The 21930-nt window shown below is 42.4% G+C and overlaps 1 protein-coding gene across 6 annotated transcripts in view; it reads left to right on the top strand.

Annotated features, from left to right (window-relative positions):
* Positions 1-21930, top strand: part of RREB1 (ras responsive element binding protein 1) — a 140906-nt gene that overhangs the window by 45137 nt on the left and 73839 nt on the right. For 3 of the 6 annotated variants that reach the window (XM_043540156.1, XM_043540155.1, XM_027826662.3), the window contains one exon: positions 20367-20480. In XM_043540156.1, coding sequence (XP_043396091.1) covers positions 20367-20480 — 114 coding nt within the window. Of the gene's footprint in view, positions 1-15683; positions 15809-20366; positions 20481-21930 lie in introns of all 6 variants that reach the window. The other 3 variants (XM_043540157.1, XM_043540158.1, XM_043540159.1) reach the window with 2 other exon arrangements.

Below are 21930 nucleotides of genomic sequence, written 5' to 3'. Positions count from 1 at the left end.
CAGAGTAGCAGCCGTGTTAGTCTGTATCCACAAAAAGAAAAGGAGTACTTGAGGCACCTAAGAGACTAACAAATTTATTTGAGCATAAGCTTTCGTGAGCTGCTGCTCACTTCATCGGATGCTGTAGCTCACGAAAGCTTATGCTCAAGTTAATTTGTTAGTCTCTAAGGTGCCACAAGTACTCCTGTTCTTCTAACTAATCAAGTCACTCAAGAATATGGTAATACAAGGAAATGATGATGATATTTGCAATAACATTTTTATTAGTAGCAGAAGTTTTAAAAATGAAAAATAAAAAGCATGTGCACAGCAGCGGGCTGAAGGAAAAAGGTCAAAAAGAAGCTTTGAATTGCAAAGGGCAGTGGTTACGAAGGACTTCTGTTGCTGCTGCTGTGGAGGCTAGTGGTGCTTCTTGGTATGAAGTTTGCTTCTGTTGTCTGAAGGGAGGGGAAGAGTGAGTGACTCTACCCTGTTAATCTGCTTTCTTAACTCTGCCTTGTTTGCTCTTTTGATTAAAACAAAATATTGCTCTCAGTCAACTTTTCCTGAGGGATGGTGGGGAGAGGGAGGGGTTATACTTTAGGCCAGTGGTTTTCAACCTTTTGTCATTTGCAGACCCCTTAAACATTTTAAATGGCTGTGCTGATCCTTTTGGAAATCTTATACATAGTCGGCAGACCCCGACACATTAGATGTAGTCTGTGGACCCCCAGGGGTCCACGGACCACAGGTTGAAAACCACTATTTTAGGCCCATGGGGGGAAAATGGCTACAGTCTTGCTCCTATAAGTTGTGCTTAACTTCCTTCTCCTACATCAAAATCTGTGCACCGACGGAGTAAAACATGGCAGCAGTTTATGAAGCAAAACGGTCCCACTGTGACACAGCGTAGTAATTGTAAGGCAAAAACGGCTGATGGGTTGCGTCTCCTGCTTGAACAGCATTTATGTCTTGCTACCTAAATTCTATGTTTTAGCTTCCCATCTGCTGCTAGACTGTGAGCACTATGAGTCAGGCTATCCGGGTCTGCAGATATGGAATCAGACAGTAGACTGTTTCTTCTTTGTGAAGCTTGGTTTCTTTACTTCAATTTTTTTCTAGTGATGATACATCAAATTCTGGAAGTGGTCAACTGCATATGCCAGAGTATGTGTGCACCATTCCCACTACTCCCCACACTAGATTCAAGCTTTGAAAATATTGTTTTAAAAACCGCTTAGTGCCTTGGCTCCAGATGAGTTGTTGAGTACACGTTTTATGGTCTAGGTGTGTGACGGTGCTATCATGCATTAGTACAGCATGGCTACTTATGTACTTTGACAGATTTTTGGGGTGAAGAGTGCAGGAGGGGGGCAGTTGAGTCCAGGGCAGTTTACGCTGGAAAAATAGCAAGCAGCTAAATGCAGAAAACTTAAGTTTAAATGAAGTGAAGGATGTAATTCAGTTCATGTAAAGGAATTATTGAGCACCATTTGTGTGCTTGATGCTGTACAAAACATGAGGGAAGCCCCCTGACCCAAGGAGTTTGCACTCTAAAGTTTACCATCCGGACTATTTTTCCACACTTTAAACTCCATTTAACTGGATCTTATGCTTGAGCAAAGAATGCAGGAATGGACCTCAAGTATTTCTTGTGTAGGAAGACTATTGTCAATAAGCTTTGTTGGAGAAATGAGTTTCCAATAGATTTTTGAATGAAAACAGGGGTCCTTGCAGGACAAAGAATGGAAAAAAAGTGATAAACAAGAGGTGGCATGTAAATAGGACGGGCCACACATTTGTTCTCAACTTGCTGATAGAGTTGCCAACTTTATCCTCGCACAAAATCGAACATCATTGCTCCGCCCTCTGCCATGCCCCTTCTTTGAGGCCCTGCCCCTGCTCACTCCATCCCCCCTTCCCTCTGTCGCTCGCTCTCCCCACCCTCGCTCGCTCTCTCATTTTCAGGGGGTTGGGGTGCGGGAGGGGGTGAGGGCTCCAGCTGGGGGTGTGGGCTCTGGGGTGGGGCCAGGGATGAGGGGTTTGGGATGTAGAAGGGGGCTCCAGGCTGGGGCTGAGGAGTATGGAGTGCAGGAGGGGGCTCTGGGCTGGGAAAGGGGGTTGGGGTGGGGGGTTGAGTGAGGACTCGAGGTGGGGGTGTGGGCTCTTAGGTGGGGCTGGGGAAGAGGGGTTTGTGGTGCAGGAGGGTGCTCTGGGTTGGGATCCATGGGTTCAGAAGACAGGAGGGGGATCAGGGCTGGGGCAGGGAGTTGAGGCATGGGAGGGGGTGCAGGCTCCCAGCGGTGCTTACCTCAGGTAGCTCCCGGAAGCAGTGGCATGTCCCACCTCTGGCTCCTACACAGAGGTGCAGCCAGGCGTCTCTGCACGCTGCCCCGTCTGCAGGCACCGCCCCCACAGATCCCACTGGCTGCGGTTCCCAGCCAATGGGAGCTGTGGAGCTTGCGCCTGGGGCGGGGCAGCATGCGGAGCCCCCTGGCTGCCACTATACCTAGGAGCTGGAGAGGGGACATGCTGCTGCTTCCGGGAGCTGCACGGAGCCTGATTTAGCACCACTGCGCATCTGCGCTGCCGACCGGACTTTTAACGGCCCAGTCAGCAGTGCTGACCGGAGCTGCCACAGTCCCTTTTTGACCGAGCATTCCCGTCGAAAACCGGACACCTGGCAGCTCTACTTGTAATACTCCATCTTTAATTTGCTTCATTGAACCACAGCATTAGAGCATAGAAGCAGAATAGCTTGAAATATTCAAGCACAGATCTCTCATCCCTGCTCCAATACTGACCCAGTGCAGAATGGGTTAAAGATAAGTTTTCACCTCTAGATTTGCATTTCCTTGCAACTGTAGTCTTAAACATATTTCTATTTGTGAGTGTATGTATATTTTCGTACTTTCGTCCTCAGCAAAGCATCTTAAATAGCACCTTTTTGAAAGTTCCTTATGAGCAGTATACACTGAAGCTTTCCTTCCAAGAACCTTTTATTCAAAAGTTTCACAAGAAAGTTTTGAATCTGGATTTTTATCTCTTCTCCGTCCATATCAGCTGTTAACCTGGTCTGGGGCTGATAAGGGCTTTGTCTTCTAGGATGCTGAATGGGTTGGCCATGTTTTGCTGCAGTTGGGCCAGTGTGGATTCATGCTATTAGCCAAGGTTATTTCCTCATTGACCTTGCCACCAAGGTTGAGTCCTGGCTACCTGCTAATTGGGTAAATGGAACATTTTGAAAGGGTTTGTAAAGGATGATTTTCTTTTTGAGAACGAAGGAGGTATTTTTTATAGAAACTCTTGGCTTTATTAAATTTGAATTTTGAGAGAGAGAGGGAGGAGGTGAGGGGACCCACTACATACAAGGTTACAAATTCAAAGAAACATAATTGGAAATAGACCTTGGTTAGTAGAAGAAATAAAGGAGACGTTCTACTTAAGTTTTTGTTGTTCCTAGGCTAGATTTCGTATTAACCTCCTCTTACCAAGGTTTTGAAAAAGGCTGTCAGCTGCATTAATTCTTGCCCTGTTTGTGCTTCATATGTTAAGTATTGGTTTAATTAGGTGACTTAAAGGGACTTGCAGAATATTGATTTATTTATGTGGTGCTCATGCAGAAGTTTGCTTGCACCCCACCACTTTCCCTCGGTGTTCTGCCAGAGAACCCGGTGTTAATTTGCAGGCAGGGTTCCCAAATTTCAGCCAGCAAGGGCTCCTGCCCAAGTGATGCAATGAGTCATCACCAGCACAGCCCTTCTCGCTCTCCAGCCAGCACTGCCCATTTCTTAGGAATGCGCTGGATGGCTGACTCCTGTCCTTAGTGAAACAGCATTTGTGGGCACGTTGTGCCACTACAGTGCCATTCCAAGCAGCCTTCTCCACAGGACCATGCTGACAGAATCAGACCTTCTCAGGAAGTATGCATCAGCTTTCCTAAGTCTATCTGGCCTCACTGTTCCTGAGGTGTGTCCTTGCAAATTTACAGGCATATGCTGTAGCTGGGATCACTGATTCTATCTGTGTATGCTGCATGTGGGCACTCACTCGCCGTGTCACATTTGTAGTTTGGTTGGTACAATCGAATCACACAGGTTCAGAATTTCACTGTCCTGAGGAACCAGTAAATATTTGTGTGCTTTAAAAGTAAATAAATAAAAAATCTGGAGACTTTTAAAATGTAGTGTAACTAGGGGTCACTCTACTGTAGCTCACCTGTGTGATTGAAAGTAATGCACAGCTGCTGGCTCTACTTTATCTCAGGCTGTTTGTGCACTGAGCATTGATAACCGTTTATGGTTAATACATGGCATTTGTTTTCTTCCTTGTGATAACCCTTCATACCAGAACGTACTTTACTCACATTTAATTGGTTTCAAAATTTCCTGTGTTGAATTAAATGTGAGGTACGTTTTCAGTGTGGGGGTGGGGACCCTTTGTTAGCTCTGTAACAAACACGGCATGAGAATAGGTTTGAAAAAAAACAAGATGACTTTTCTAAAGGCATCAAGCCCCTCCCGTAGTGCAGCAGGGCATAGTACATCGAACTTAGAGACCTTTAAAGTACACGCTGAAATGGATGCTGGGAAGATACAGTACATTGCTTGGGCATGACTCCAAAACTCTCAAGGCAAGCAGTATTTAAACAAGCTGAACGGTCCCTTTAGGCAAGCAGCAGGAAATCCAGCACTCAGCTTTGTGCTGTTGCATGGTCAGCAGAAGATAAAAGTGTAAGCTGTTGCAGCTGGGGTTCCCTCCTATCCCTGGATGGCAAACTGTTAAGAAAAGATAAAAGGACAGGGAAGAACAGGGGTCGTCTTACTGAAAAGGGTTCTTTCTTATTTAAGCTATTGAAGTGCTTTGAAAGATGTTGGGCCTGAATCTTCTCTCATTTACATTGGTGTAACGCAGAGCATCTCCACTGAGGTCAGTGGAGTTGTGCTGCTGTAAAATCAGTATGTGAGAGGAGAATCGGGCCCTTCGTTTCATCACAAACAACTGTTTAAACAAGGGCTTCATTAGCTATAGGCATAGCCACTTCACAGCCAGCAAGCATTTAGGCAACTGTGTCTGCTACTGACTGGGGCTTTTATTTTCAAATGCTTCTAGAATCCAATCAACTGTTTTCTTCTCTAACTTTATAGCTGAAGCTCCATTCCTGATTGTAGGCTCTTTAATAATTAAGAGAAGAGTTTAAATGAAAAGAACTATTATTTCAAGTCATCTGATCTCTATTTACTGTATTCCCCCCAACTCCCCCCCCCCCTTTCCCTGCCATGACAGTGTTGGTGTCTTAGGAAAGAGAGTGCTTAGAGCATTTGTTACCAATTTAGTAGCAAGTACGTGCTCAAATTTAGGTCTTGGGAGTTCTGTGTGTGCCATATGTGGCCAAAATGTAATCTTTGCTGGTTCTAGTGAGAAAGAACAAACATGATTTTGCTATTCATCAGATAGTGTTTCTTTTAATTTAGTGCGATTTACGCTGGCACAGTCTTTTTGTTTTGGTAAGACAGTTCAGCAATTAGGCACCCTCGGGAGCACAGTTATGAACTGATCACTCCCCTGGGTTTACTGAGGTATGAAACACAGCCAAGGCAGAACCTCTGACTTCCCTCAGAAATGTGCTAATCCTCCTAATTACCCCCACCTTTCTAGGAGCTGTATTACTGCTATTTTAAAGTCCGTTGTAATTTCAGAAGTAACCTTGTTTGTGATATTTTTGGGCTATACGAGAGGATTTGTTGGGGAATCCATCAACTTGTTTTGGCTCTGATGACCCATATGGAATTTGCTATGGGGTGTGTTAAGGGTTATCATTTTTTGTAGTGTTTTATATTTGTAACAAAGGTCATCCTGTACATGATATTCCCCTCCCCGCCCAGGGCTGGGGTGTGTGTGTGTTACTTACCTTTATAAATTATATTTATATAGTGTAGGATCATAGTAGTTAGATATGGAAAAGGCCTATTAGAGTATGTCTACATTGCAGTTAGGCATCCGTGGCTGGCCCGGGCCAGCTGACTTGGGTTTGTGGGGCTCGGGCAAAGGGGCAGTTTAATTGCAGGGTAGATGTTCGGGGTTTGGATGCCAGAGCTCTTGGATCCTCCCACCTTGCAGGGTCCTGGAGGCCGGACTCGAGCCCAAGCCTCAATGCTTAACACTGCAATTAAACAGCCCCTTTGCCCGAGCCAGCTGGCACAGGCCAGCCAAGGGTACCTAACTGCAGTGTAGACGTACCCTTAGATACTGCTTTAGCTGGGGGTTAAGTGACAAGTGCTGATACCTTCTCTTGCTTTCGGAAACTTTGCTTAAAGTCTGAATTAGGGAACAAATGAAATGAGTCTGGTGGCCTCAGCCCAATTCTTAACAGATAAATTGTACCACATCACCATATATGAAATTAGCATATTTGTTAACCAGATTGCTGCCACATCATACTGATAAGTCACTGATTTAGAGCAAGTGGTATTACTTTCCCCTGTAGCTTTCTTGTTTTAACTAATTCAACTATATACTTGTTTTAACAACAATATTATCGAGAGATTCAACCTCTTCAGTTATACTAGGTAATCTCTCTTGATCTAACTAGCTCAGTTCTATTAGATTCTCACTGAAACATTATACTGCAAGGGGATGATATCTGAACAGGCAGGAGACTCTAATTTTGGATCTTTTGCTCCCACCATTTCATTATTTGCTACTGTTTAGTGTCTCTAAAGGAAAGTAAAACTTCAGCTGCAGTGTTTTCACATTGAGTGTATATCTTTTTCTGAATGAGTGTGTGATCTTCCTGTGCCACTGGCCTTTCAAATCAAGCATAAATGCAATCAAAGCTGTTATAGCTGTGACCTGTTCTGTGAACCTTTGCTGAACTTTCCCAGCTCTCTTAAATATTCTAGGCCTGATTTTCTTCCTCTTACGCTGGTGCAGGTTACGAGTGGCACCACTGAAGCCAGTGGAATTACACTTTACAATACAAACTAGCTCAAAAGTGGAATGATCGACAGGAGAATCAAGTCACCTAGTCTGGAATTATAAACAACTTGATCTTAGAATTGGAGGGTCGGTCTGTCTGTCTGTCTGAGAGAAAACTCACAGGAACATTGCTCATCCTAGTGAGTTTGAATGGCAGGATCATTGTCAGTATTTGTGAATTAACAAATACACTGTTGATATACAGTGAGTGTATATACGTAATTTGAAAACTGATTAGCTTAGTTTCACTAGCAAACTAATACCATCCTGCCAATGGACTTTGCTTCCTGCTGGATATGTAAATGTTTATAAAATAACTGTTCTTGTGTTTATGTCCCCAGAATCTGTCACAAGTGTAATTGTTGTTAGGCTTGAAACAGGCTATGTTTTGGTGTTCAATATGTATCTCAAGGGGAGAAGGAAGGAAGTTGCCCTTTTCATAGATAGATTTTCAAAGAGTTGTCTGTGTCATCTGTTTTACTGTATGAGCAGTGGAATTCCTCCTTCTTTTTGTAGGGGAGGGTGGTTTAGGACCAGCAACAGACACTCAAGCAGTTTGCCAGGAAATCAAGGAGTGTACCTAAATGTCTGCCTAGAATGAGGCACACTGCAACTGTCCTGATGTTTTGTAATAGATGTGTGGCTTGTGGAAAGAACTGGTCACAGGTTGCTAACTTGGTCCAAACAAGTGGAACATCACATGCTAGGAATTGTAGTCTCTTCATACTGAGCCTTTACAGTGAGGATGAGTAGAAGGATGAAAGCCTGCGGTGTTTGTAAGATCCTATAAATCCAGATAGCTGTGGTTGTTCTTCCTCTTATGTTGTATCTCCATAATTGAGCCCTTGTCTACACTACTGGTTACTTCAGGATAACTTACATCACTCAGGGGTTTGACTAATACATACCCCGAGCAATATAAGTTATACCAACCTAAGTGGCGGTGTAAACAGCAGGGGGCTTCTACTACCGCCGCTCACGGAGGCAGGAGTTATAAAACTGATGGCAGAGCTCTCTCCCATCAGCTTAGAGTGTCTTCACCAGAAGCACTACAGCGGCACAGCCGCACTGCTGTAAGTGCTGTAGTCTAGATGTAGGCCGCAAGTTTGCAGCTATAGTAGCCCATTCTGTATGGTCCTCTGCTAATCTCCCTGAGGAATAATCTCCCAGGATCCCACATTGTCCATCCATGATCTTCTTTTTCTGCCTCATGTTCTTCTGTCATCAACTTTTCCTTCTAATTTCCGTAGACATGCATATCGCCCACTGAACCTCTTAAAAGGTATCCTGCAAATTGAATCTTTCTTTTCGTAAGATCTTACACTAGTGTTTGCTGAATTCCAGTCCTTTCCAGTTGGTTACACACTCTATCTATATTTTCGGAATTCTTCTATAACACCAACATTTGAAGGACTGTCGTTTCTTTATTATCGTTTGAATGTCCGTGTTTTACAGCTGTAATTTAACACAGACCAAATATAAATTTTTAAGTTAGAATTTAATCTTCCAGATTTATGTCTGTTCTGATTAGATGATTATTCTTCCAGAACATTTCTTTCACTCCTGCTATTCTGGTTCTGACTTCCATCCTCTGTAATGATGCTTCCTAAGCAGCAATAAAGTTTCATTTCCTGTATGGCTGTGGTGTTCACTGGAATCTTACGTGTTTTCCCAGGATCCTTGCATACCACCAAAGCTGTAGTTCAAGGATTTTGAAAGCTTTACTGATACATCCAGCAGAACGTGGAAGCTCATAGAGCCAAACTCACCACTGACACAGGTGGTCACAATTCTGGTGACTTCGCTGTTGTTTGCACCTCCATATAGCAGAGATGTTAGTCCTTTTGAGTTCAGTAAACTTTAAACTATTCCTACGACAGAGTTCCCAGGTCAGCAGGTATGGCCTGCGGAGCTTACAGCATTGCAGGAGCAATCTGTACCTTAAGCAGTCACCAGGCCTACTCAGCTGATTTTGGTCATTCGCTTGCTTACCACTACAGAGCTTACAATGCTTGCAGACTCTGAGCTCTGTGCTGACCTCCATGGAGTCCTTGTGGGTCTTACGAGGCGAGGCATGTGTACTTTGTAATATCCTTTTGCAATGCCTGTGGGTCTTGTAAAGTCCATTGGACCAAAAGCAATACTACAAGGAATGTAGAAAGTCAGCAGACATATCTGGGTGGAGGGGAGAAGAATAGGTTCTGTGTCCTCCCATCCCCACAGCCAAATGCAGAAGTGTCTAACAAAGCTGGGGAACTTTTGAATTCCATGAGCAATTGCTGAACTTGATACAGTAATACGTATAATAATAAGAGGTAGCACCAAGGAGCCCGCATCATGGGCCAGGCCCCTTTTGTGTTAGGCACTCTGCAAACACACAACAAAAAGATTGCCTTGGCGCCCAGAGAACTTCCAGTCTATGCTCCATTTGTGTCATAGGGTGAGATGCTCTGTGGGAGCCCTGCTGATCCTGGAGGATGGTGCATTGCCCAGCCGCTCCTAATTCATGTAAACACTCTTGCTTCATTTTCTTATACGCATGAAAACATAAGAATTTTTACTCCTTCCCCCCCACCCCCCCAAGAAAATTTGTGTTAAGAAACAGTAATATTATTTTGCATTCTCACAGTGCTGTCCATCCGAGGAGCTCAACACACTTTAGAAGGTTTAATGGACAGTCTACTTCATATATCATAATTAAATTAAATTGATCTCATTCGAACAGAGAACCAAATTAAACAGTTGATTTCAGAATTAAGGCTCCACGAATCACCTGAGCCCTGCCCACTTAAAAAGAGCTCATGACTGTCCTCACATGTAATACAACTACTTTAGAAAAATTTCACATTGCCAACAAAAATTATACATTTTACACCTGGGCAGTTCTTTTCTCTACTTCTTGGGGGGAAATCACGAGCTCAGTTTGTGTGACCTGTGGTACTCTGACATCAGCAGCAAGTGTATGTAGAAGGCACAAGATAAAGTTACATAGCTGGCCTGCATCTCTAAAGTGAGGTGCAAATCACAGAAGGAGAGGGAATGACTAACATACAATGAGGTATCTAATCTTAATGGAAATAATGGACGTGATATGTTGGTGTGTGGCTCAGAGCGGAATGTGGGATGATGTTGTCTGAAAACCTATTTAGAGAGTAAGATGCAAGACTGCAGGATGGTGGCCTGTAAGTGGGTCAGGTCTTTGTTTGTGCCCAGAAGGAAAGAAATGTGTGTCTGGCCCATCATGGTCATGTGGACTGGAAAAGGGTCAATGACTAGGCAGTGGTTTCGAGATCAGCCTGAGATAGGGTTCTGTATTCCATGTTCGATATTATAGATTAGAGAAATGCAGGTGTAAAGAAATGTGTCTTATGGGTGGATGAGAGGTCACATATGTAAGGTCAGAATTTTTATTATTATAGTACCTTAACTCTGCATTCCTTCACTCCAGTATGTCTCCCTCCCTGTTGGTTTTCGTTTTGTTGGTTTGTGTTAAACTAAAACTTTCTAATTAAACGTTACTGTAAAGCAGAGGAGTGAGTTAGTGTGTATGTGTGTTATACAGAAATTCTGATCTTTTAACTGTTTTAATAGAGTTTTTATCTGGAATACACAGTAGAGAGGATAGATCCTGTGCTCACCCAGGAGCAGAAGACAGGAATATGATGATGTTAACAAGGTGGGGAGAAAAGGAGGTGTTTGTTTAGAAAAAGCCTAGTCACTAAAGCCTGTGGAGCAGGGAAACCCTGCTGATAACACCTCGGAAAACAAGAGGCTCTGTCTCTTTCCTGACTTTAAAGGAGTGGTGCCTCGTAATAAATGGCTGCCATGTGGCAGCTGTCTCCCAGCTTTGTGAGTCTGGCAGTAGTTAATCCTGTCAGCAAGGCACGCTCCCTGGAAAAGAGCAGCAAGAAGAGCTGCACGTTCTTAAACAATTCTATCCAAAAAACTTTTTTGTTTTGTTGTTTAATTGAGTCTTTTCCCCATTAAATCAAATGTGGTATTTCAGTGAGTTTCTCATCTAAAAGTAGTATTAGTAGAATGTGCTATGAATTAAAAACAAAATGAAAATAAACAAAACTTCACTGCAGGGTGTGTAAGAGAATCGCTGCACCAAGGAGGAACTCTCTCCACAGTACTGCTATCCTAAAGTATTCAAAAATTGAGTCAGGCCACCCCCCAAAAAATCATGACTGGCTTACAATGCCTAAGACGCTTAAAAAAATTTAATTTTATTTGCTTTCTTGTTTGTTTTTACCTCTGGGTTCATGCTTTCCAGCTTTTCTCCACAACTGTGAGGGCTGGAAACATACATATAAAATGCTTTTGAGCAAAAGCTGTGATGCTCATTTAATACCATGGCTCCATCAGATTTTACAAGATGTGATAAAATCGTGATAGGTGGCAACTGTGACATTGTTATTCCCCTGATTTCTAATCAAAGTTTTCTAATGTCATGCATCGTTTTACTAAATTAACTCATTCAGTGCAAAGCGCTGTGGGGTGCGGCCGTATAAGGTGTTCCCAACTGAAAGCTGGGTGAGGGAGGGGGCTGTGCTAATACTGTCCCCTTAGGGCTTGTCTACACTGGGAAACTGACCAGCATAATTTTATCAGTATAATTGTACTGGTATAACTCCCCATGTGAACACTCTTATCCTGGGCTAAGAGTTTTATTTTTCCTAAGCTGCTTCCAAAGTGACAGTATCGCTAAAATTCCACATCTAGCCAAGCCTTCTGTGAGTCTCTTTTTAAAAAAAAAAAAATATATATCTATCCCTCTAAGGTAGTAGCGGATCATGACCAGGGCTCCCCCCAGAGATGCATAGCATTATCAGGAGATCGGCTGTTGCTTCCTGTGCACACTTCACACTGATGATCCAGCCTTCCTCTAATCCTTCCTCAGCCTGTTCCTGTTGCAGCTAATGCTACTCCAGCTACATAGTGAAGAGTGCAGGGTTAGGACACTAGTTGCTGCACAAATTAGTGCCTGACACACACATCTGAGTTCCATGAGGAAAGATGCCCTGAACAGCTTCAGGGGAGGGTATTAAACTGGAGAGTGATGTCTGATACGTTTCTGCTCATCTGATCCACCAGTTGGGACTGACGGGCCTCCCCTCCTGACCAACAGGTGCAGAGACCGATTGCCAGTGAGCAATTCGACATTACAGTTTGTGGCTTTCCTTCGTCTCAACATTACTATGACTGCTGTTTTCACGATGCTGTAATAAGAACAACCAGACCAATTGTCCCCAACCGATTCATTACAGTGGATGCCTAGGCATCTGCATGACCAATTGATAAGACACAGAAGTCCCCGTTCGTAACTTGTCTCAGAAACAATTGATTGCAGGCTCTGGCTGCACTGCATGGAACACAGATGCCTGCTCTTGGCCCGCCTTTAAAGGGCAAAGCTGCAGCATCATGCCTTTCATCAGGTTCTCTCTCCTCCTGTTCATTTTACAGCAGGAATCCCAAGGCTTGAACTGGCTATACCGTCTGGGATTTCAGCCTCTCTGTCACCGTTGTCCAGCTCTGCCTGCATGTAGCCCTCATAGGTTTTCTTCAGCAGACGTTTTTAGAATCCAGGAGCACTTTGTCTTGGGTTGTAAGTTTTTTGTTTTGTTTTTTCTGTTTTTCTTTTTCTTCCCCCCCGCCCCCCCCCCCTTTTTTTTCTTTTCACCATAAGCTTTCCACCTGGTTCTTCCAGATTTAATCCATCTGTTCTATTATTGAGGCTCCTGGATGTGAAATCCCTTCCATAAACTGGAGTACAGTGCCTGGCCATCCTTTCCTTTCAAAGGGGTATCTGACATCTCGGCATATACAACTTTCCCAAAGGTTAAAGTTTATTCATATTAATGATCTGGCTGTATTATGGTTCACCTTTGTTTTGTTTTGTTTTGTTTTATTTTTTAACAAACGAGGACCCAACCACAGATCTCTTTACCTGTTGCAATTTAGACCATGTTTCCTTATTTTACAACCCCAGCCTGTCTGTCTTGGTCAAATGCAGTGTTGCAGCCCTGTCAGTCCCAGGATATTAGGCGAGGTGGGTGAGGTAATAACTTTTATTGGACCAACTTCTGTTGGTGAGCGAGACAAGCTTTCAAGCTTACACAGAACTCTTCTTTAGGTCTGGGAAACATATTCAGAATGTCACAGCTAACTACAGGGTGGAACAGATTGTTTAGTATAAGTAGACAATCTGTTCCATCCTGTGTTTTAGCTGTGACACTGAATAAGTTTCCCAGATCTGAAGAAGAGTTCTGTGTAAGCTCAGAAGCTTGTCTCTCTCACCAACAGAAGTTGGTTTAATAAAAGATATTTCCTGGTTGAGCCAGGGGGAGTGCCATGTGGTGCTTTGATGTCTGACGCACTACTTATCATAACGCATCACTAAAGGAGTCTAACAAGTATCCTTTTACCTCCCCCACCAGGAGAAAGGGCACCTCTCATTTCTCACTGCTGCTTAGTGAGGGAAAGGAGACCCAGGAGCCATTACAGGGAAGGCATTTCCTCAGTTCTTTCATGGCTTCTCTGCAGAAACAGCGCCTGGCTGTATAAAGGGCCACTCCCCTTGCTGGCTTGTTTTGTATCTTCACCCCAATGAGGCTCCTGATCATGGCGTCCCCAAGAAATACAAAGCACTAGCAGGAGTTCAGATACTACAGTAATGAGTGCCATATAAGAACCTATATAGAACAAAATAGAATTCTCCTCCCCATGGCTCTTTCCCAAGGTTGGCTGCTTGAGGAATGGAGCTTGGAAAGTTGTTCTGTCAGTCCCTCTTCTTGCCCAGTGAGATGAGAGTCAATACTGTCTAAGCAAGCAGCAAAATAATGCCCAGAACTGGGAAATGCTCATCTGTCTACTGAAAGATGCTACGTGAAGTCTCAAGCTGCTCGGTATTCTTGCAGCCAGTGCCACTCTTCAGGGAGGGAACTTGCCTGGCTTGCCACTCCATCTAAAGCAAATAAACCAGACTTAAAGCCAAGAAACACATCTACTTCCTGGAACTCTAAGTCATTCACACAGCTGTCTTAGCTTTCAGAACATATGCAGAGCAGTTCTTATGGGAGACACAGTAATGCTTTTGTGTCTGTCTTTAACAAGCAGAAAAGGAATATAGGAATAGACATACCGGATAACACCAAAGGTCCATCTAATCTAGTGTCTTACTCTGATGGTTGTCAGTTCCTCCAGCTTCAGAGGAAGGCAGCTGGCCCCTCATTTCCAGTTGTGCCATGCTGTAGCATGAGGGGTTAGAGAGGAGAGGAGTGAAAACTCCTTCCTGATTTTTTATGGGCCTTCAATTTGTTGCTTGAGTGTTTTGTCTTAGCTCGTGTAGCTGATAATTTTAGGGCTACTAACAACATTATCCAGATCACTTTCAAATTCTGATCTCCTCTTCACTTGAGCAAGGTCCTGAAGATACTGAAATATGTAGAACCTTATTTCCTGGGATTTTGTTGTTAAATAAGCTAAACCCAGAAATGGAATGAGCAGTAAGGATGTGGGGAGTTTCTTCTGACTAGCTTTCCATGTCATGTGCTAGCTGTTGAGAAGTCTGTAGGTGGGCGTGATTGGGAAAGAAGGGGTTTATACTCTTCAGCAACTATCCAACCTAAATATGGGTCAGTAGTGATCACCGTCTCAGTGTCTGACTCTCTGGTGCCTGGCACTTTGTGTAGTCACTTACACTTGTGCAAAATGCTACCCAATCAGAATGGGAATGTTTCACACCCACTGTGCGCAGGTGTAAGTGACTGACTAAGGTGCCAGTCCATTGAAGAGCCAGGCACTCAATCCCTATCTGGGGCCATCCAGTTTTTGCTCTCACTTTCAGTACTTGCACAGTAGATCCAGCTTTCTTGCCTCACAGCTTAATCTCAGGTAGGGAGGCAGTTCCCACCACATATGCATAAACATACCATATCAGACAATGAAGAAACATTGATGCAACATTAAAGTTAAGAAATGGAGCACAAAAGATAAGATCGAGACCAAATTCACAGTTACATTAGGGCTGCTTTTGTGTCACTAAAGTGGCACAGGGCAGCTGGAACATACTGGTGAATCTCATCCACAAAATGGCAGGGGACTGGGGCACCACTTCATTATTTTAGTTGCACGCCAGTATAGCTGCACTGGTTTCAGGACAGTTACGTCATGCATCTGGAGTAACTCAATGGTGACTCAAAGGGCAGTAGCTTTTTCAGCATCATTAACTTGCCCATGTTGCCAATCCTACATACTTTTATGGTACATATGTATTTTGTTATCTAAGCTCTTACAGAGGAAAAATAAGCATGTGGGTTATTGACAGGTCTTTGAGGGTGAAGGGATGGCAGGTTTGGTAATTTTTTTTTTTTTTTTTTTAACCAAAGCAAAAGTATAAACCATTATGCCTACATAGACACTAATATAAATACACCAAATGTTGCTAACAAACTCTAATATAAATAACAACATAAAAGGCTCATAACCAAACAGGCAGTCTCAGTTTAGTGGTTGGAGGATTCCCTTAAGGATGTGCTTCTCTGGGTTTTGTGAGTTTAGAGTGACATTTTCGCTGGGTAAAATTCTACCTTTACGTGTGTGTATTCAGACATTTTCGGAAATATTCTTTGTGCCTTTTTGGCTTAATGTTAAGTAGTAGAAAGAACTGCCACCATAAAGTCCTGTTCCTCTGTCTTATTCTTTTTGCTTTTCTTTTCATATAGGCTGCTCTGTACTGGTGCTCCAGCAGTGGTGACAGTGAGGTGACGCTACCAGTAAACTTCTCTGCCGTTGGGGCCTCGCCAGCACCAATACTTCAGTAGCCAGGGCAGACTTGGTATTAAAAAAGGTCAGTTGGAAAACTTTCTTTGGTTTTCCTTTGCTTCAGGCAGTGGCACTGAATAGTATCACTCTTTCTTCTTCCCACCCAACTTGTTTCCTCCCCATCTCCTCCCTGAAGGCTTTGATGCAAAATTTCAGTAAAACTATAATCCTGCTTTTGATGTGACCAACAGCATGGGAGATGAGTGAGGAGAAAAGTTTCCCATTGCATGCTCTGAGTGAAATTCATTCCAGTGCAGAAACTCGGCACAAGACCTATGTACCACGTATGTCTCACTTAAGTCCTCATTTGAAGGCTCAAGTGCAACTTTAGTGTTGAATAGGTTTGGTGCTGGACTTCTAAATGGAGGTGAATTTCAACCTATGAGATGTATCTTTCAGAACACCGAGAAAGAAACTATCGTGGGCTTTTTGTCCCAGATGAGATGTCCCCTTGCTGATTTGAACAAAGTTATTCCTCTCTAAATCTCTGCATTAGTAATGCTGCGTGAACTTACATTTAAACAATCTTTGGTTTCACTTCTCATTGAAAAAGTAGGTCATTTTAGGAGGATGGTAAGTAGGAGTAGTAATGCTTTTTAGGCCCAGAAGGGAAAAGTGTTTTGAAATGTGTGAGAGAGAGAGAGAGAGTATGTGTGTGTGTGTGTGAGAGAGAGAGAGAAGATGGGAATCCTCCTTCCTCCCCCCAAAAGAAAAGAGTATCCATAGTATAGAACATAGTGTGTTTAATGAAACCAAGAAAAGTGTTTGGCTGAAAGTATTAAATTTTCTCTGGCCCAATTAATTCACGGCTTGTATTTTAACATTAATGTGGGTTGTGTTTTTTTTTTAAGCGGAACAATGAGCTGCTTTGTGCTATACATCAGATTTGCTCTCTCCTTGCCTGGACTGTGTGTATTGTGTGCTTCTTCCTATCTATTCCAAAGGGAGTGCTCATGTGCAAGACAGTAGAACAAACTGTAGTAAAAACTTGTAATCGCTCCAAAGGGTTGGGGCACACTTTTTGCTTCTGTAGCACCTTCTCTGTGGTGAGTCGAGTGACTGAAGAAGCGTCGTCTCTTCTTCCTTCTCTCTTCCTACCCTCTTTAAAGATTGTAACCAAGGTTCTCCTGTTGCTTTCTCACTAGTGCATTTAAAATGAAAGGAGAAGATGCTGTAACCACCAAGAATGATCTTTTTTTTAAGATAAAATGAGGGGGGAGGGGGGCGGGCCGGGAGGAGTAAATGTTGATGAGCTGAGCTTCAGCTTACTGTGGAGTCACATTTTATCCCGAAGGAGGAAATAGATCTAGCAAATGCCTTCCTGTTCAGACTGAATGGGAAGCAACAAGTTTTACATTATTTTTGTTCAAGCCTCTGCTTTACTGTGTCCCTTCAAAGCTGGTTGTCATTTGTTTCAGATCTCGCCTTTATCACAAACCGCTATTTGCAGTCTTTAGCTTTCTGTGGTCCTGCATTGTCTCAATCGCCTACAGATGCTACACCTCTAGCCACAGCAGCCAGGACCAGAGCGAAGGGACAGATTCTTGCTAGGGAACCTGCAGTTGTGTGTGTGTGTGTGTGTGTGTGTGTGTGTGTGTGTGGAGTGAGGATGGAATGCTTACTCCATAGGGAATGAATTCAGTGTTTAATACAGCCCGAGGTGGTATTGCCTCCAAGCTGAGCTCCCTCTTCACTGTGGACCTCCCTGTCTCCTTTAATTGGGAAGGGAGGTAATTGCCCAGTGGAGCAATAAGCAGAGGGATCCCCAAGAGCTTGAGAAGACAGGCACTCCTGTAGCCGGGCAATTATAGAACTTCCATATTGTTGGCTCTGTCTCCCCAGCTGATTCCCTGAAATAGGTTCAGTGGGCCAAACCTTCTCTTTTCTACTTGGAAAGGGGGGGGAATGCACCCTCCCCTCCACAGATGTGTAATAAATTTTACAAGAGAAACCTCACCGAATTTTCCTGCCCCAGGGCCCCTCCCTGCCATGGGTTTCCCACAGGAAGAAGTGATTTGGCCCAGTATTCTTATTGTTGCTATATCCTATTGCAAATAGAAAGTTGTGCTTCCAGAATCAATGCATGCTATTGTCTTTGTTTCAGTGGTATAGTTTTCCTTCCCACAACAGTACTAGAATATATTTTAGTGCACTCCAATAATACTTACTCTTTCAGAAATTAAGTTTCATTCTTTAAACTGTTTGCAAACTAGGAAGTTTTTAATGTACAGAAAAAATTGGTCTCCTGTTTAAAAACAAGATCAGTATCCAAACATCTTGTTTGAGTTGGCAGAAAGCTGTATTTTAGTTTGTCATAAAATAGCTATTTGTAAACAGAAGCTGTTAGGGGCTGCAATTGTACTATATTGTGCCCTTTCTGAAAGGTGTACGCCAGGCATACTTGCACAGAGATTGCAAAACTGAAGGTGAGATTTCAGGCTGATGTTTGCATGTCTGCCCTTTTCTTTCTTTCTGATGACCACTTTGAATCAACAGCTAAAAACAATGCTAGGAATTCAGAATTTATTTCTCTGAAAGGACCCCCTGCGGTATTTAAATTAATGTGGACCACACCCTGTTTTCAGTTAAATGGATTCATTTTTTTGTTTGTTTTTACTGTTTTAGAAAGTATCTGATAATTAAGGATTGACATGTTGGTTATTGGGTGAAAAATTCAAGAATAGTTATTGATCTGCTCAGAAGCAAGATGGTTAAACTAAGTTTGTTTTTTGCTTTAACAAAAACAGAAAAAGGGTTTAATATTTTTTCCAGTTTTTCTGTTGTATTAACTAAAGGGATGCTGTTAAGTAAGATTAAGTTTGGGCCAATGTCAAAAATTGTAAACTATTAGGGAAATGTTGTTGTTGTGATTTTTACTTTTGTAGTTGTTGTTTTTAAAATAAATCTACCCCTGTATGAACCCTTCATCGCTGAAATTTAAAAAGTAAAAAGCCATCACTTTTATGGGCCAAAATAAAGTAAGCTGACACTGCAGCTAACAAAAACCCTGATCTGAGAGCTGTGCAAAAATGAGGAAGATAACAAAGAAACTAATTTGAATTCTGCTAGAAACACAGTGCCTGATCCTGAAGTGGAGGTCACTTGCAACCCTTATTGAACTCAGTGGCCATTTTAGATACTCAGCCCCTCCCAGGATCAGGCCCACATCAGAAAGGAAAATCAGTGCTTGCGGAGTGGAAAGGTATTAAAATTAGTAGAGAGTGAGTCATTCAGGAGAGTGTAACATGCAGTTTATAAAAGCCCAGTTTAGGGAGCAGGCCGCATTGTCTAGTGTGTAGACCACAGGACTAGAATCAGGACTCCTAGGCTTTAATCCAAACTCTGTTACTGACCCAATATGTCAAGTTATTCAGGTCCTGATTTAGGACAGTTACTTAAGCACATGGGTAACAGTTAAGCAAGTGAGTAGTCCCTCAGAGCTTGATTCTGCCATCCTTCCTCCCACTGAGGTGAAGGTAGGTGTCGCGTAAGGAGCTGTTCAGCATGAGCAAACATGGAAGAACTGGGCCCTCCCTCTCTCTCTATGCCTTTGTTTCTCTACCTGTAAAGTGGGCATCACTGGGATGTTTTACCAATTCATTAATGTTTGCAAAGCGGTTTGGGATCCACTGAGAAGTGCTACGTAAGTGCAAACATATTATGTAAGCTCAGTGATGCCTTAAATGGGATAATTACAGTAAGATGTGCTCATTCTTTTTACAAGAAAACATTCCTTATTGTTTTCGCTGCTATTTGAGGCTTGTAGCCTCTGCATATAGGGAAATAAAAGCACGTAATGCCGTTAAAGGCCTGCTGACAGGAACCATTTTGAAATCTGAGATGGTAAAGCTTCCAAAGGCTGATGTTCTTTGTTTCAATAGTGAAGTAACATAACTGTATTTTTCTTTAATGTTACCATAGTGCAACTCTCTGTTAAAACTGTAATTGCATTTTGCAATATTACCTACTAAAAAAAAATTCCCCCAGGAATCATTTTTTGTTTGTTTGTTATGTTTTGTTGTTTTCCTGGAATGTCTGCCACTCTAAAAAGGCCTTCAAAAAACTACTCTAGCATATTGGAACCAGAGAGGTGTCCTTCTCACAGAGTTAGAGTTGCTGACAATAGCTTGATAAGTGCATGTCTGGCTTCCAAAAAAAAAAAGAGAGAGAGGTGTGGGAAAAATTCCACCAGCAATTCCACCAATTTGTGTATATTTTCAATAATTACTGATAAACTGGGACACTGGATATGAGAAATGTGCTGAATGGTTCCAGAAATTTCAATCGTCCTTTCCACTGTTAGCATTAAGCAAAGGGTCATCATGAATTCATCTGTTAGAATAAACTGTAATTTTTCTAAAAGGAAAGAGCGGAATATATGAACTTGAATTACTGAAATTCTCCAGCTACAGAATACACTTGAATTTCTAAGCTAGATGTCAGTAGTGTCAGTGATGTACTCGGTCTAGCTCCCTTTTTTGCAAGTTGGATCTGGGACATAAATTAGGGGGATGAAGTCTTTCTCTGTTAAAACTACCTCGTAGTTAATATATTCCTTCTTCCCTCCCCTTTCCTTAATACAGTCCTAGAGGGTGCTATAGAGAATCTAGACTCTGCTAAGCCTAATACACTAAGTGGGGAGAGCAGCAAGCAAGAAGAAAACCTCATTGTTCAACAGTCAAGGGAGGAAAATGAAGGTAACTTATTTAACTAGAATTGTGTGCTTCATTAATGTAAAGGATCAGCAAGATTTTTAAGAGTTTTCCCCATCCCTATTCATTTTATTTATATATATATTAAGCAGAAGCACAAACACTTACACTCACCACCGCAAGGCTTACAAATGAAGACTCTTTTGGCTCTTTTGGCACAGCATTACTTATTCCCATAAAACACCTGTTTATAATATTCATACTTCTCTTTTGCCAAAACATGTTATATGGCGGATCAAGTGTACATTTCCCTTGTTATACATCCCCCGCATGTCGTCTCTTATAGATATTCAGTGGCTTTCCCAGTACATATTCAGATTTTAAGTCTTGGGTTCTGTGCTGCTCATCTTGAATGATGAATCTGCTGGGGTTTTAAAGCATGCTCTTCTTATGTTTCTAAAGCAGGATATGAAAGACTTACTAGTATGGTAATGTTTACGTGATATGTCCATAAATTGGAACACCACACACCTAGTGCCCCAACTATTTAAGCATGGTATCTGAAACAAGAACATCCTTCCTACATGTACATATGATGTAGGATAAATATTCTGTGTATATTCTACATTGCACTTCTTATACTTTAATGTAACATTACCCAAAATACCTACTCACCCCCATAGCAAAGTGTTTGCAACTGCAGCCGCTCATGAACAGTGCTCCAGTCTTTCACTGTGGACACAGGACACCAACAAGATGCATTATGCATTACCAACAAGATGCATTATGACAAGAGAATTAAGCTAAATCTGATTTAAACCCAGGATTACTGGCTCTACAGTAGAACCTCAGAGTTAAAAACACCAGAGTTATGAACTGACCGGTCAACCACACACCTCATTGGGAACCGGAAGTACACACACAGGCAGCAGCAGAAAGCAAATGCAGTACAGTACTGTGTTAAACATAAACTATTAAAAAAGGGGGGGGGGGGGGTTTTAAAAAAAAAAAGATTTGACAAGGTAAGGAAACTGTTTCTGTGCTTGTTCGTTTAAATTAAGATGGTTAAAAGTAGCATTTTTCTTCTGCATCGTAAAGTTTCAAAGATGTATTAATTCAATGATCAGTTCTAAACTTTTGAAAGAATAGCCATAACTTTTTGTTCAGAGTTCTGAACAACCTCCATTACTGAGGTATTTGGTAACTCTGAGATTCTACTGTACTGTATTGGGGGTTTGAAAATCAAGTTCATGTGAACAGAGCATTCAAATAAAAAGTTGTAACTTGGCTTATGTTTTCTAGAACTTTAGTAGCTTTCCCATTAATAAAGGACCCCAAACTGTTATGAATTACTGTTTTTTACTTTTTCAGATCACACAGGTTGTGAATTCTTTTGAGGCATGGACCACGTCTCTTCCATCAGCTGCATACTGCTGAACATCCCATTAGCTCTCCAACTGATCATCTCAGCACCTTTTTTTGTTTACAATTTCAG

Source organism: Chelonia mydas, chromosome 2 (assembly GCF_015237465.2).
Source record: "Chelonia mydas isolate rCheMyd1 chromosome 2, rCheMyd1.pri.v2, whole genome shotgun sequence".
Taxonomy (NCBI): Eukaryota; Metazoa; Chordata; order Testudines; family Cheloniidae; genus Chelonia; species Chelonia mydas.
The sequence above is the reverse complement of the archived record's forward strand: the minus strand, read 5'-3'. Positions and strand labels throughout refer to the sequence as shown.